At 36.9% G+C, this 17964-nt stretch overlaps 1 protein-coding gene across 3 annotated transcripts in view; it reads right to left on the reverse strand.

Annotated features, from left to right (window-relative positions):
- The window catches only part of ASCC3 (activating signal cointegrator 1 complex subunit 3), a 267877-nt gene that overhangs the window by 13788 nt on the left and 236125 nt on the right, over positions 1–17964 (reverse strand). For all 3 annotated transcript variants that reach the window (XM_080341877.1, XM_080341876.1, XM_080341878.1), the window contains one exon: positions 8370–8594. In XM_080341877.1, coding sequence (XP_080198003.1) covers positions 8370–8594 — 225 coding nt within the window. The remainder of the gene's footprint in view (positions 1–8369; positions 8595–17964) is intronic.

Genomic DNA, 17964 nt, shown 5'->3' on the forward strand with positions numbered 1-17964 from the left:
TAATATGAAACCCTCAGCATCCTTTATCAAGTTTCCATCATCTTATTTTCAGGAGCAGTAGCTGGTTATCCTTAAGTACTGAATTATTTAAACTGATCAACCTGTGTACCTTGCTGGTCTAACATGAAGCTGAGATTTAACAGTAGGTCTCTTTTCAGCCAAAGTTACTACTGATGCTTTAAATCATGGTTTATAATTCCCTAGCCTGAGAGGAAGTAAAGATGGGGCAGGATGTGAGAGAGGTGAGTGTGTGGCACACGCACTGATAGCAAAGCATCATTGCTTTTATCTGGTGTTTTAAAGCACTCTGAACATGTGCTCAGAATAACATACTAAATTGTTCCATAGTGAACATATCTACCTCACACACTCCCTACCCATTTAGGAGATTTGTCTAGCAACTGAAATATCCTGATTGCAAAATCTTTCATTTGAGAAAATTTTTTTGCAAAGTATTAACACTGGTTTTGGTATTACTTTCACATCCTTCATTTGAAAGCCAGATATTCTGGATCACTCTTGTATGACTGGGTAGGTGGCAAGGGAGCAGAGGCTGTACAACCAGCAGAATTTCTCATCTACTCAAATGACTTAAATAGCTTTTTCCTTTAAGATAAGTTATTGAAGTGTTCAAATGAAACAGCTTGCATTTTATTAACAGAGACTGCATACTGCTTGGAATAATTTATTTTGTTTGAAGTCACCTGTCACATAATTCTGAATATAGTAAGCATTTCTACTTAAATATTGTAAATATAAATGTAATTGTAAACATTGTAAATATAAAAGTCAATATTTTGTGGCTAAATTATATGTAAGTAAGTGAAAATGGAGCTAAATGAACAATAACTGCTCTGGATACAAAGGCTAGCTAGGGAGACTTAAGTAACGTAAGAAGTGTCGCAGCAGCTGAGATTTATATCTGTGACTACTCAGCCAAAAATTGACTGCCTACAGTGATGCCATTGGTGGTAATGATTTGTTGGATGAGGCTGAAACTTCAAGAGTACTCAGGGTGAGCTACATGGCTCAAATTTATCCACTTTTAAAAGATTTTTTTTTTTTTTTTTTTTTGTATCGATGCTTCACAGACTACAACACTTTCTTGAGCTCCTTCATTTGGGAAATTGAAGGTGGGTACAGTAATGTATACAGCCCTCTACGCAAAAAACCATTCACCTTAGACTTGAAAGCTCATGTAATCTAAATCCAACACATTCTTAGTCAAACAAACAACAGGTCTTATTCTGCAGTGATGCTTTGAGGAAGGCAACTGGTATTTAAAAGATATAAACAGTGTAATACTTCAAACTGTTGCACAGTTGCATCAAAAACCATAGTTAAGGCTGGTTAGGATTTGTACCTGCATTTATTGTGTATTGTATTCCAATATCAAATCATCAAAATATCCCCAACTCTTGTCTTCACTGCATGCTAATATAAGTTCTGTTGTCTAGGACTAGACTTCAGTTAGAAATAGACGTTTAAATCCATAGAACTATTAAAATAATTAAAATGGTGCCTAATTACAGCTGTTTAGGACTACGGAGTTTATAAGACAAATATTTATAGATAATAATATGCAAAAGTATGCATTTGACCCATTTTCCTGAAAACTAAGAATTCAGAATAATAATAAATCTTTTTTGCACATGCTTCAAATGTAGGAAGCCTTCCAATATGTAATATTATATTATGATCCACATGTGACTTGAGATCATACTAATACAAGTAAAATATTTTTCCAGATGTTAAAGCATGCCATGTACTATAAGATTCATGTTTTCATATAAATTATGATTACGATGCTTCAATTATATACCCCACTAAGGACAACTGGCTTGAAAAGTTGGAATTTATTTGAAGAAGTCTTACAGAGGGTTTTAAGGTCACTAACTTTTGTATGTTATACACTGGTAAAACAGGTATCTACAGAACCTTTGCACTTCAGAGATCTAGTCCAAGATTACTTTTTAGAAATGTATGAACTTGGGGAAGGGGAGGAGTTCTTTCAGATCAATTAAATCAGACACACACAGCTGTATAGCTACAGCTTACAGACCACCCCTCCCCCTTGTACTTTATCAGAGAAATACTGAATAAGATGTAATTAATCCCATTCAGGGATTATTATCCTTTTATACTGCACTCCGCATCCCCCTTCCCTTCACTTTTTTACCAGCATATTAATCTCTCTCTTCCATATGCTCTGCTACCCCCTAGGAGAGACTAATTCTTCATTCTCCCATCATCATAAAGGTCTCACTGATGTATGCAAATTGCGACCTTCCTAGCTGCTTTGTAAGATTCCTATCCCTGTATTCATCCGTTAGCCTCCATAGTAACTTTATTAGTATGATCAGAACCAGTGGAAGGACAAATCACTTACTGCCTATGGTTAGTGGAGTGCAGCTCTTGGGTTCTTACTGACTTATTTTTTTGACAGTATTACTGAGAGCAAAGCAGCTATGGAATGTGATACTAGCAATGTAAACTTGGTAGGGCATAACCCACCATGTTCAGAACTTGTTGATTTACTTTGAGATTATTAATTAATAAATTGATATTCTCTCCTATGCTAGTGAACTGTAAATACAATAAAATGTTTTTGATAAGAATCTCTCAGCAAGAAATTCCAGTTTCCTAACATAAACAATGTCTTAAGAACAGCATTTGTTCCAAATCTTACACAAGCTAACAAACCCATGAAAAATATACAGCATCTTTCTCATAATAAATCTGCCCTCTTTAGAGTTGAAAGTCAGTTTCAAAGTAGTAATGTAATATTTTGTCAATAATTAAAATTTTGAGTGCATTCACAAGAATCCTTTTCAACAGCAACAGTTATTCCCAGTAACTTTCTCCTGAACTTTTAGCCCCATAAGGTTAGCATTCAGGAAGCTCAGCTGCTGTCTAACAAACTTAATTAATCAAAAAGTCATTTCCGAGCTGTAACTATGAGTAAAAGTGCTTCAAGTGTGCTAGCAAGCCTACAAGTTAATCAAAATGCTAATGCAGTACAAATTAAAGTTGTGATTAACATTTCACAGTAGCTGCTTAAGTGAATTGATCACACAAATGGGTTAAGCATTACTCATTTCCTCCAGCCCCAACTGGGAAAAGGTTTGTCATGGGTGGGGGAGGGATTATATGTAAGCAGCACCAAACCATCATTAAACTGTCACCAAGATGCTTCCATACACCAGTTCCCCTATTAGCCACAGCGAGGAAAAACCCCAACAACCACTGCCACAAAGGTAACCTGATCTTCTCCCATGTACAGACCTGCAAAAGAGCAGCAGGCAGCACGTGATTCCACCCCAATGTGTTCGGGTATGTTCACTACAAAGTTATCCATCGCTGTTTAGTATCTATAAATGAGCATTACTGTCCAGCATATGCATTACACATTTTTTTATTATCCTATTCTTTCCACTCTCCTAATGTAGAATGGGTAGCCATCCAACCATGAAATCAACCAGTATTTAAGTAAAATTGCAAACATGGTGCTGTCACTGGAATGTTACCACATACAGAAAGAATATGTGTAGTAGTTAAAGAGATACGGCCCCTGCTCTTCACTTGTTTCTGAATAATCCTCTGCATTCTTGAGTTAATTTGATTCTCTTCCCTTCCTTCAGTAGAGCTGCCAACTTATTTATAGTTGCCAATGCACTCATTAAACAAAAAAATTATTTCCTTTCCTGGGCACTTCTGGGCAAATCTGACATACACACTGTAAAACAGGCCATTGCAGCAGGTCATGGGCATGCCTGCACTAACCAGACAACATATGAGCTCAAAACACACTTCAGATCTATAAGACTTCTCCATTTCCTCACAGGCAGGAAAACAAATGATCCAAGGGATATGGCTCCCAGGTCAATAGTTTTAGTGGCTGTTACGAACCTCGGAGGTTTGGGGAGAATGGAAAGTCCAGAGCTGAGGGACATTCCCATTCTTATCGTCTGGGAACTGCAGCTCGGGCACCTCTGCTGTTGACAGCTGTGCTGAGATGGCTGGGAAGGACTTTGGTGTGAGGAGTGGTAGATGCAGCTCCACCATCAGCCAGAGCAGCTGCAGTTTAGCAGAGCGAGCATTTTGTATGTAAGCTAGTTCTTTAAAGACAGCTGAATTGGGCAGCATATTTGTGCAATATTTGATGACTCTGAACATGTCCCACAAAGATGATTCTCTGAAGCAGAACTGTAGTAAAAGCTGCAATTTAAATGACCAGAAACAACTAACTAGAACTATTTTAGAAAGGCTAAAACAGTGTTAGGAACATCATCGTCCAGCTAAGGAAATGCAGTGTTTAACCCAAATAGTTTTTTTATTTCCTGTCAAAATTAGAATCTCCAGAGGAGTAACGTGACGGGGAAAGGCATGCCATCAGTGATGGTGTTACAAGGTCCTCCTTTCAGGGACGTGCACATTTCCCGTGCAAACTAGTCTTTATTCTGACTTCATGTCCATCTTCTCTCATTGCACAGGTACCCTACTGAGATGCGTTTAACACATCCATAGGTAAACACTTCTCAGAGGTTAAAGCTGAGCTCCATGGCAGTTCTGCTCCTGGCAATATTAAAATATTTTATCAACGATTATACTACAAGTGGAGGCTTGTGCCAATCCCAATGCAAAGCCAGCAGTCTCCTTCCTAGAAGAGACTGCCCTGCTGAATCCGAGACTGACGGTATTACTGCCTCAATTATCCATTTCAATTAATGCAAATATAGGCGATAGTCTTAGAACAGCAGAGTAAGAACTGATCGCTGAATACACAGTCACAAAATATAAGGCTTGACAAAAGAAGTAAAACAGAGATTAGATTTAGTCTGTTTCACATATTCATATATCAGAGATTGGAAAAAAGGTGGGGTATTGTCTTTATGGTAATAATTCTACAAAAATATTAGACAAATTATTTCATTAGAATTTTTATCCTTTGGTGTTCTTCTGCAGGAAGCAGAAAAGTGTTTGATTTTGAGCAGCTACGGGAGTGCTCAGCACCATCTTACTGACACCTCTATCTTTCCTCAGTAAAAATATAGCAAAGAGAGTGCTATGCTTGAAGAGAATACGCAGTCTACTGTAATTTTATTAAAGGTGACAGAAGCAAATAAAAATCAAATGACTTGGCCAAGGTCACATAGGAAGTCATGGCAGAGTTTCTGAGCCATGGGAACCTTCTGTGCTTTATCTATGAGGACCTGTCACTGATAACAAACTTGTTAGTCTTTGACTTGAGCTTTTCAATGTAGAACAGGGACATTCCTTCAGTCTAGTCAATGCCTCAGTGGCCATTCATTATGGAGAAGGGTGTGGGAGCAGACAGGCATTCACTTCCCAAACAGTTACATATTGCTATTCCCCATATTCCTCCAGTAAAAGGGGAAGAATTCTGTATTTCATCCTGGGGAAATAGCTAATACATTTTGTCTTGCTATAACAAACTCCATCTATAGCTAACAAATGCTAACTATAGAAAGTCTGTATCAGAGCATATTTCTTCCATTTTCTATGTTAACAATTACATTTAACAATTACAATTACTGAGCCAGCACCACAACTCCTCAAATTCTTTTAAATGCTTATGACTCCTATCTTTCATCGTGAGTATAGATCAACAGAATTCTAATATAAAAACAAAACTTCTGAGACATCTCAGGAGAATTAATTTAGGAATGGTTGCATTTTTTTTTTTTAATTAGAAGAAAATAGAATCTTACTTGAAATCCATCAGCCACATTTATCTATCTGATGCTGTTAATGTAGTTTTCTGACCATTAGCACTACTCAGCCTAAAGCCACTGGTGATGAAAGAGGCTCAAGGAGGCTGGAGGAATGGTGGGGAGGACACAATAGGGGAGCTACAAAAGGAACGACAGGACAGAAGGCTGATTCAGGTGAAAGACAGCACTGAAGAGTGGAGAAGTGTAATAACCTGTGTTGGAAAGAGGCTTGCTTATGTATTGCAGCTAGAGATGGCAAATCTGCTCTGCAGTGGACCTGGGATGGAGCCCTGCTCTATCTAGCAAGGTACAACCACTTGTAAAAGCTCTTTGAAAGATCTTGCGCTGATATGGAAAGTCTCTCATTCACATACCCACCAGCAAAAGTAACAGTTTATGTTCAGGTCACAATTCACAGGTTAGCTATACAACCTTAATGGATAAAGTACTTTGTAAGTAAATAAACAAGAGTTCAACACAAACCCAATTCCCACCTCACTGCTGAATTTTACATTTGGTGGTGTGAGCACGTGTTCACACGGACAGAGAACGTCACCCACTGAATATGTTCATCAATGGATCCTTCTATGGTTCAGTTCATTTTCTCACAACTAACATCTTTTTTTTTTTTTCCACCTCTGTTGACCCAGAGTTCATCAGCAGGTCAGTGCTAAGGAAAAAGGTAACAACCAGTACTGAAAGTGTAACCCTGTCTATTGCTTATATTCTGGGAACTTTAACCTTTGTTTGGGAAGCGTGACTAATAAGATGGAACTAATATTCTCCCAAGAGATGTAAACCATGCGACAACTTCAAAATACAAAAATGCTTGCTTTTTTTTTTTTTTAAGACTACTGTATATGTAACACTAGGTAGTATTTAACTGAGGGCCAGAGCGCTAAGGCACAGTATGGAATGATACTCCTCTGAACTCTATTTCTACTTAAAGGGACTGTCAAATATTTTAGGTTTTTTTCTTCTGAATGATTATTGTTTCTGAAATACATATTATGCAGTGACAGGATTAAAAAATATATTTCCTAGCAAAGCAGAATAAATATTAAGCAAAATAATTATTGTAAAGAATCTTCAATTTACTTCTTTTCCCAAATACGTAGTTACGCCCCAAACACTAATTCCACAATCATCTAAATGAACTCTAAGTATGTGATTTCTTTAAAACAAAGGTGAATTTTCTCATCTGAGCAAGTGATGTTGCTTTCTGTTAATAACTGAGTATTATGAATAACAACTGTTCATACATTGAAGCTATCAGCACCACGATTTTATTGATTTGACTATTTGGAGTAGACTTGCATTCAAGCACTGCTGGTTGCCAAGTTTAAGACTGTGTAGCAATAACATCTGTGATGTTATTTGCCCCCTACTTTCGTTTACTTAATTATTTTTAGTTTATTTGATATCAGAATTACAAGCTTGCAGTTTTTGCTAGTGTAAGGTTGAGACTCACCCAAATCATTGGACACTGAATTGTCCACAGTATTTTGTTTGTCTAGAGCATTGATTAATAATTTCTCATAGCGTGGCTTTACAAACTGGTAGGCTTGACACAATGATGTTTGCAGTTGCCAAATTGCCATCAGGCTTCACACAAGATCAAAGCTCCATTCTGACAGCTGACGTATAGATCACTGAGAATATTAAAATTTTAGTGAACAAAAACTGTAGGAAGAAAGAATTACTGTCCCTATTTTACAGATAGTGAATGGAGGCAGATAAAAAGAATGGTTTGTTGAAGGCTACCTGATCTTCAAGAACCTGTGAATGAGTCTTTGTCCAGTTCTGCTAAAGAGAATATTATTCCTTTCTGGCAGAATCAGAGGGGCAGCTGTTCTCTGCGTCAACCAGAGCTCACCCTTCCTGCCGTAACTGTAAATGTGCTTTTCAGGTACGGCAGCACTCTGTTCCAAACTCAAATTGATGCTTTAAAATCCTTTTGAGGCATGCAGCTGTGCATGTGATTGCTTGTTACCAGTGTTCTCTATGGTCAGTTTAGTTTCTGTGGGTTGTGACTGCAGTACAACTGTAAAAGTCACAAGCCTCCAGACTGAGTTTAAAATCTGTGTTTAAAAGTGTGCTCTTTGGCTCTGTGATAATTAGGAAACAGAAGACATATCTTTTCACAAGCTAAAGAAAAACCCTTTCTCTCATCCCAATTCACATTCCAAAGGATGTTTTATTTACGCTTGGCAGTGACTACAGTGCTTTTGGGTGCTATAAGAATAAAATTACCCACGGGAGACAGGTTCTTAGTGATCAACACAACAACCTGCAGGGAGCACACCCATGTAAGGAATAACTTCTATACAACATAACATGATACAGAGATAGAAAGCTGTTGCATATAAAAGAGGTGAGCCCTATGGCAACAGCTGCCGCCAACCAGAGTCCCACAGACTTTTAGCATAAGATTGTTTACCTCCAGTTCTGCAGAGCTGGCACCTTTATGGGCATCTAGTTCCTCCCTAAACAAAGTGGTATCATACTGTGTGGTACCAGTTCTCCACAAGACTGCAAGTAATCTTCAGATTTTTCTATATTCAATATATTACAACACACTAACAATAAACAGTTAAACCAACAAGAGTTAAACATTAAAATGCATTACTATACCTGACATATTCTGATTGCCTGGTCCAGCACCGTCTTTGTATCAGTTGCATAATCTGGACAAGGCAGCATGGCATGGCTGAAGTGGGCTTGCAGCAGGAGGTGTGTTTTTGTGTGTGAACTGTCAAATGAATGGGGATTGACTTCAACTGGAAGATGTTTTGCCAGTTCACTGTTCATCTGATCTTCATTGTGTCTCACAGGTAGATCTGTGTACTCATCAGCATTCTTAAAAAAAAAAAATAAAAAATTAACCATTGTAATTAACTTCAGAATAATCATTATTCCTTACTGAGACGTTAAAAGTATATGCAGTGAATTTACTATAGTTAGATTTAATTGCTAAAATAGCAGCCCTGTAATGCTTAGAAAGGGTACTTATTATCAAAATCATGTGTGTGGGAAAACAATAGGTAGTAAAATATTCACAAATATTCACACCACTATAGGTTTTAAAATTTTTTTCACAGACCTGATTTTAATATTAAAGAAGAAAATAAAAGCAGTGAAATAAATACTTTCATGGGTGGAATCAGTATTTGAGATGACCTTCTACAGGTATTGCACTGTGGTTGGCTCACAAAAACATTGTAAGGTTAGCTATGAAGAAGTCAATAATTCACATTTTCAGTTTTCAGGGTTCTACTTTTCTCTTTGTAGTCAAAACACAGTGGGTTTGAAACACCTCTGGTAAGGTTCTTTTAAAATATATTTTCAATATTTTTTCAATATTTTGAGCAGTCAGTGTCTAAGCAACAGATGATCAGTGATCAAAGCAAAAAGCAAAATTCTAAATAGGTGCTGAAAACTGTCCTCTGTGCTCCAGAGTGGGACTAATACCATTCATGCCAAAATGAAAGCTGTCTAAGAACTTTCTCACTGTTGCGAAAAGGAGCTGCACACCAACAAGTACTCTAAATGTAGTTAGGAGCAGCAACATCCTTGGGGCTGAGAGGAACAAATACGTCTAGCAGCAAGAGCAGAGATGTTCATTCTCCTGCTAGGGAAATCCACTGTCTCTGAAAGAAAGTTCAACAGAAGCACCCTAAGAACTATAAGAAGAGACTGAAGAGGCTGAAGAGTCAGTTCTGTGACTTAATTGGTAATTCTTTTCCTCCACAAAATCCTCTTGTGCATGCATGCGTACATTTTCTTGTCTGGAATGAGGTTGATCTTTCTGAAGTATAAAATTTGCAAGTAAAGATAGGAGTTTTATAATAAGTGATATCTTTTCCATCTGTAATTTAAAAGACTGTACTTCTTTTGTCATAAAATAAAAACTTATTTGGGTAGCCCTGAGGGCAATATCTTCCAAACTATGGACTTAGCAGAGACCATTAAATTAAAGTGTTCAGGATTTTATATTCCTCTTAGACTATAGATTTGATATTATGAGTTTCAGTCTTCAATCTCCAGTCAGACTTCCTGCAAATCCATATTAATGAAGTAGTCACAACGGTAACCAATGCAGAGTGAGATAAACAAAAATGGCAATTTTAGAACACCTAATAGAACTACCTAATTGACTTGCAAAGTACCGTATCCACTCATTAATATCCTAACACATAGAATTCTTTTTTGACAATTCCTAAAATCAGTTATATAGCTGTTTTTCACTCCCTTGAAAACTGACAGCATATTTTTTTTCTTTAATGATACAATGAAACTACACCTAAACTGTGATAGAAATGTAAAAGGAAAAATAAGTATTAGGCAATTTAAGATTTGGAAAGAAAATCAGAACGTCATTAATCTATTTCATATCTAGACTGCAGATTAGAAGTGAAGACTGACTAAAGACAACTGCTGCTTAATCCTGGATGTCTCTGCTAGATCTCTTGTGAAAACTGTGGTCATTTATTCTCTGAACCTGAGGTCACAATCTTTTTAAGTCCTATAGAAGGCTGCATGTTTGCTTCACTCTTTTTATTTAACTGGCTTCTCCTTCAAAGATATTTTAAAGAATATTTACCAAGGAGATTTTTTACTTAAGTTTTGCTTTGCAGTTTAAAGTAGCAGAAAGAAGAAGGATCAGCCACGTCACTCCAGACCAATTGGTACTCCTGAAAATGCATTTTCCCTAATTCTTCCCCAGTGCATGTTTTATTTACCTCCAAAACACTCCTCTTATTTTAAACAACTTGCCTACTTAATTTCCTGTTTGTGATCATTGACTGTAAGTAAGTGAGGTTCATTTTCTTATCTGCATCATGTAGGTAATTAAAGGAAATTGAGAATGGGTAGTGAAGCTTTTATATGACTGAGAATGAAGCTGAATGGAGGGCACTGAGGTCAGCAGAGTCCATTATATTTTTATGTGAGAGGCCAGTATGTCTGCCCTGTCCTTGTTTGCTTAGTGTAGCCTGGACAGACTACTAACTGCAAATCTGTTTCTCTGATTTGCCCAGCTGTCCTTGAATAAAGACATCTTCCATTGCAAAATGGTAAATGACAGTGATTGACAACTCTGTGATGAACTCTGCTTGTAACCCCCTGCTACTGTTTTCAGGTTGCACAAGAAAAGACAGAATAAAGAAACATCCATTGTAATCACCTCAAATAGGCCCTGCTGTTCACTCAATATTTTTTCATTTTAGTTTTCCTTTTCATTGTGAATCTCAATCTGTTCTGCAAAGGCTACAGCTTCAATTATTGCACACAATATATATGTATTATATATTTTAGTACATTGTATCTGGATACCATCCTAATTTCCATGGCTGAGGAAACAGATCAAATTACGCATCAATCATTAATCTTCTTTCTAAAGACAAGAAACTTAATACAAACTTTATAGTTAAACCACAAAGCACTACTGTGCATTTTTCACGTTCCCTTTTTCTTCTGTTAAATCAGGACTATTTTGGCTCATTTGCAAATAATATGTTTACAAGCACCGACACACTTAACCATAATTTGGAGTATACCAGGAGTTAACTAGGAATTTTAGCTATGTGTTCTGCAATCATGTGTTTGGTAGTCATACTACATCTCTCCTTTCTACAGGTCTGTGACAGACTTTCCCAATACCTTCTTTTGGGCATTAGAGAATGCTTGCATCATCTTGAGGGTGAAACAGTCCCCTCAAACCTACATTTCAACCTGTATGTGATGCAGGGTTATATAAGAGATAACTTGCTTTGCCAGTGAGAAAAATCACACGCAGACCTGCATAAACTCAGTAGTTACATTTTACAAGGTCAAAGGGCTATTCTGATAATTGAATTCTGTTTCCTGCATAACACCATCCATAGAATCATCTTGGTGTCCTGTCCGCAAGAGTATTCCAGATATACAACTTACCATCACCTTTTACTTGAACTGTTAGAATTGTTCTAAAAGTAAACAACTCATCCCATTTTAAAATATATCTTTTGCAGTTTTCTGGTACTATGAGGCATTTGAGGAGTCAGACTGAACTAGAATTGAAATACGGTATCCAGCATGGCGAGTACTGTGCTATGCAGTGTCCACAGGGTTAGAAAAAAAATCGGATTTTCTTTCTACCCACAAAATGTGTAAGTTTGGCTGAAATTACTGATTTATAGTGAACTATAAACTACATCACATGTAAACCTGCTGAAATATTTTAAATCTCAACTAGCTACACCTTGCCATCTGTCTACAAGAGGGAAGAGGATACTTGTGGAACGTAGACAGAAATGGGATCAAGGTGAGCAACTAAAGTAAACTTGAATATTTTAAGCTAAGTTCAGTCATGGGAACAGTAAAACTTATAAAGTTAATGAGTTCTAGACTTTAAAGAGCAGTTGATTAATTTGTAACAATGAGGGTCTAAACCAAACCAAAAATAGTTTCTCACATTCCAGAGTTGAGCCAGCAGCCTTTTCTTTAGTGATGCTTTTATTGAAACTACCTTAGAATTGACTGACCATCTGTACATTCTTTTTCTTTATATAGGTACAGTGAACCTAAACACCATATTTTCAACTTTAACACACCTGCAATTTGTTTTGCTGTCTTTTGAGTTTCTGATGTAGAAACAAACAAGGGAAAAGCATTCTTAGAAAATATTATATCAAAATTAGCAGTCATTAAGCTACAGTATTAAAAAAGCTTGCAGTAAACTAGTACTAAAAGTAACTACCAGAAGAATAAAAATGGAGAAAAGATAAGGATAATTTTTAGCTAATACAGTAATTGCATCCTCTTTACCTGAATCTTGGTTTAAAACACAAACTTCTGGTAGTCTGAGTACATGCTGAAGGACTGCAAAAATAATAATTTGTGCATAGAACGAAAAATAAAAAATAAGCTCCTTTTTTTTTTTTTTCCCCAGTTGTTCTGCAATTAACACTAATAATACATTATGAAGCAAATTTTAGTTCTCTACTATCAGAAGTTGAAAGGTATGCCAATATGCAATTTATTTTTCTAAGCGAAAACAGCATACTTCGATCTGTAAGTAACTGGATAGGCAAATATAAGCTCAATGATAATATTATTACATAATTGGCTTTTGTCTTTTGTTCCATTGCACAAACTGCTACAGATTATTTTAGTGCAACATCCTGACCTGTAACTTCCACACAGTGCTACAGTGTATTACAAGTAGCTGGACTCTAATACTACTTAAAGCAGTCTGTAAGTGTCCTTGTTTGGCAATACCTATGTTATCCTTAGGATAGGACAGAGAAAATTAGCATGGCAGAAACAGAGAAAGAACAAGCCCTGATAATTTGTGAGTAGCCAGCTAACTGCATAATAGTGTCTTATAACAGATTCACAAATTCTGTATTTTTTTCTTTGAGTATACTTGAACTTCTGCACTTAAAAATGTTTGAAATTATTTCTGGCTTTATATACATATCTGTATCTCAATTCATGTGCTGACAAAAGTTTCATTTGACCCTGTTAACTATATATTACAAGGAAAATTAAAAAATCCCTTAACTGAAGTTCCCAAGCTGATCTCCCTTTGCCCTCGCTCTTCTAAATAGCACAAGGCCATATTATGTGACATAATAATGAGAAAAGTATATATTATGAAAATTATTTAAAGTAATAATTATATTTATACTATATTTTATCTTCACATTTTCAAGTGTGAGTTTGATTTATAAGGAAAGACATTAAATTTGCACAGATGTATCCTGGCAGGCAGTTGGTGCACAATCCAGCTTGGATTTATATCCAGAAAAAAAATAAACATGTGCTAAAAGGAGGGGGGGCAAAAAAGCCCAAACTGACCACATACTTAAAAACTGTTTTTCAGCTCACACTAAAAAGTAAAGTAGATTGAAAAATGGAATTGGAGAAGTACTTGCTAGAATTACTGCTCTGAAAATTATATCTGTGTTACTGATTCCATTATAAACTCCTATTTTAAGGAGTTTATTGGTAGCCCATAAATGTATATGCTTCGGTCTCAGCTTTATGGGACATAATTCAAACTTCCAAAGTTTAAAATGTGTGGGTGGTTTTTTTACTCTTAGATATAAAAGGTCTAGGACAACATCCCAGTTAAAGACAGTTATAAACATATATTACTAGTTATAAGTTTTAAGGACAAACATGATATATGTTTTCAAGGTCCACATTATAGAAAAAAAAGTCATTTCTACCAGCTTATTGAAGCTGCTGCATAACACACGGATATTCAGATTGGAAGCTCTTTTTTAGACAGCAGATGCTTGTACAAAGAGCTTCCTCACTCTGCTTTACAAATGTAAAAATATACTTTTAAGACAAACTTTACAGAAGTGACATTCCAGATTTTTGGGGCAGCCTGGCAGGCACCACTAAGAAACAGAACAGGCTGAAGTTTTGCAGAGATCTTGAGTTGAGCCAGGGGAGGTTTAGATGGCTATTAGGAAAAAAGTCTTCACCGAAAGGGTTGTCAGGTGTTGGAACAGGCTGCTCAGGGAAGTGGTGGAGTCACCCTGGAAGTGTTTAAAATATATGTAGATGTGGTACATAGGGACATGGTTTAGTGACAGTGTTAGGTTAATGGTTGGTCTCGATGATCTTGAGGGTCTTTTCCAATCAAAATGATTATATGATTCTAAGAGTGGCTAATATGATGCAAAAGAAAACAATAAAAATTGTCAAGCAAGTTTAGAGTATATTTAGTACACGATACTGTAATCCATCACAGAGACCATTTCTAACCAACCTCCATATAACATTTCTCCCTGTCAAATGCACATGTATGTGGCAGTGCAATCCAATGGTATCCACCACGAAGGTCCCTTCCAACCCATACTGATCTATGATTCTATAACAAAGCCAACCCTGCAGTGAAGTTCCTTGGGTTCCCATCCCTTCCTTCCCAGGTGGGTGGCTCGCAGGGACAAAAGGCTGAAAGCCGAGCCCCGTGTCCACCCCTGCGCTGTGGGGTACAGGGGAGCCAGAGCCACAGCCCCGGGGCAGAATCTGTCTCTGCTGGGGAAAAGGCGGGATCCTTCTCTGGCACTGCTGCCTCCCACTGGGGACTCTGCCTGCTCCAACTCTCCACTCCAGCTTGGATAATGGGAAAATGACCTGGCCACTTCTCTAGTATTCTGTCAGAGTACCCTCTATTTTCAGAAGAACAACAGGAAGGAAACAGATACGTGTAGGATGGAGAGCAACATCCAAGGGATAAGGGCTGCTCAGTATCTTTTTGAAACAAATACTAACTTTGTGTTTATTATTTAATCAGTGGTTAATGTGTTTTCACAGATAAAAGCTATGTGTAAAAAAAACAAAAGGTAGATAATTCAAATTGTGAAGTTAACCAATTAACTAGGTAGGAGCAAAATAGTGAGGCTGGGCTACCCTGGGCTCTAGATTTAAGACTTACCAAAATGGGCACTGGAAATTTCCAGTTAAGCATGAGAAGTTGAAGAGATAAAGATGTAAACCCCATCATCATGCAATTATGTAAATCTATTAGTTTAAAAAAATTAATTTGTAACTACCTTTCAGGATTTGAAAGGGGCACACTTCAGTAATGGGATCTACAAACACAACTTATTAGAATGTACAAGGTAAAAGTTCTTATAGTGCTTATCAAGTCCTCATGTTACTGATCAGAGAAATCATACATCATTGTATTCTCCGGCTTCTCACTTTAAACTGACAAGTGTTTGATTTTTGCTTTTAAATAGCTGCATATGATAAACACCACAAATTTAGAATTACAGACATCATAAAAAGTACAAGCTAGGGCAATGAAACAGTTGAGTGATCACTTAAAAACACCCTGAAGGGTTTAGATTTCACAAGTTCACCTCTTACTTAAAACATCCAAACTACAAACTACTGATGACATTCCTGATGACCAGGGGTCAGGAGTCTGAAAGACCTTTGCCACTGCGCACAGAGCAAGAGGGGGTCAGCAACATTAGCTACCAGTAGCAGAGAGTGACCTGGCAGATCTGGGAACTCCTAACGTACAAAGTTAAATTACAGACCTCTGCTTCAGCACAGAGTTGCTAAAAGAAAACGCAAGCAGTACAGCACATGAAAGAGGGAGAATTATATAAAATAACAATAATTTGACAAGAGAAAAAAGTTCTTAGGACTTCTATACTAACTTGAAAGTAGATTTCCCTTTTTTTTTGTCTTCCCTCATGTTTCCTGAGCATTTCAGAGAAGCTAGGTTTTGGTGTAGAGGAAGATACAGTGGTAGATAATACATTAATTGTAATTTGTTTACCAAATGGTAAAAAATATACTTAGAAAACTATTCTATTTCAGAATGATTTCCTTTTTTTTAAACGGTGTACTTTAATAAAACATATTTAAACAAGGAATTAATGATTTTAAGTCTTAACACTCACAATCCATAATTCATAAAGTTTATAATCACAGTCCTAATTCAGTGCTATGTTTTTGGCCAGTTCTAATAAAACCTGTTCTTACAATACATTCATTTTCCCCCCAAATGTGTAGGTACTTTCATAGTATTAAGCCTGTACAACTTCCATAGAGGTGGCCTTAGTTCACTCTCAGGTTTTTAAGTTAAATTATTGATTATAAGTAAGCCTGTAACACTTGCACAGTTTAAGGCAAAATAAATGCAAAAGAAGGCTGAAGTAGGACAAAAATAAGGGCAAACATCTGAAACTGGTATGGCATACACACTGTTCACCTAGAATAAGTTACTTTGACCATAGCAAATAAATATAAATGGAATGGTATAAATTCCATTTATAAAGTGAATTATAATGATGTGAGAGAATTATTACATTTTATCACTGGCAATGGTATATTTGAGATTTTTGCCTCTCCAAGATGCCTGACTTTTCCTATTACTTTTCATAAGAATGCTTTGAACCTGCACATTCTGAATGCATTATCATCACCCCACCTTTTTTAATATTAATACCTAGATGGGGCAGTGACCCACAACGTTCTTCTCCTGTAATCTCAAGTCATATTATAGGAAAGATTTAAACCCAACTGCTTTTGGCTGTATTGAAACTAATTGTATTGCATTAATACAGAAAAGCTTTTCAGTGCATGAACTCAGTAATGTGCTAACACAAAACTGGGAAAATCTGTCTGAGTATGCATTCAAAAGTCTGATTGTCATGAGTAATCTACTTCAGTTCCATTTGGACATTTGTCCATGTTTTGAAGCGGAGCTTGGCTGAATCAGCTGGCTCAACTGCTGATTGAGATAATCATAGCAATAAAAATTGTAACAGCAAATCCTGGCACAAAGCTGTTGTTGGGAAAGTGATCAGTCATTTCCCATCTTTGGCTTTGGTCCTCCACTGGGATCTTCCAGAGCAGAGCCCAGACCCAGGGAAGAAGTTAACAGATCTCTGCATTAAGTTAATGCTACTCTGCATGGAGACAGAAGTAAGTGCTACAAATTCTTTATGTGCAATGGGGTCCATACATACTGTAAATGTTTATGGCAAGCTGTAAAAGCTCTGTTCATTGAAAACTGGATTCCAGATCTGCTGACCTGTGGCACCGTCTGTAGTGGGGAGACACAAATGCACACTGCTGCATTTTTGTACTGGATTAAATTCTGAATCTAGACCACTATGTGACCAAAGACAAAAAGGAATAAAAAGTTCACAGGCATGAATACCTGTCATCATGTGGTGAAATGACTTGCAGCCTCTGTTGAAGAGAGGCTCGAGCCCAGAATAATACAAGAACAATACGAACTGGCAGAAATATATGGGAAACTTGGAAGGTGCCTACATGCACAATGTCTTTTCAGCAAGCCAATGCTACTGGTCTCACTCTGAGCACTTTTAAATGAAAATAGTTTAATATAATAATAAAAAAACAGAACTGTAAGAGGAAGTGACAGCTGCTGCAAGTAAATTTCAATAAGAGTAGTTCCCTGCTGATAAAAACTGGCACATCTCCACCCATTTCATTGTAACTATGTGGATTAACTTTGCTTGAAAATCTGACCCAATGTTTTGAATAACTCAAGAGCTATAAGGTAATGCAGAGACTGAAGACACTAATAATTACAAGGCTGAGGAACAGGTGTACTCACGACAGCAACAACAACGAAAAACAGTAAAAGGAAAACTAATTGAAGTCCATTAAACAAATGGACAACCTATCAGTGTTTCAGTGTACCTGATATGAGGTACATGATACTTCTGTTCATGACACT

Source organism: Nesoenas mayeri (assembly GCF_963082525.1).
Source record: "Nesoenas mayeri genome assembly, chromosome: 3".
In the NCBI taxonomy this organism is placed as follows: Eukaryota; Metazoa; Chordata; class Aves; order Columbiformes; family Columbidae; genus Nesoenas; species Nesoenas mayeri.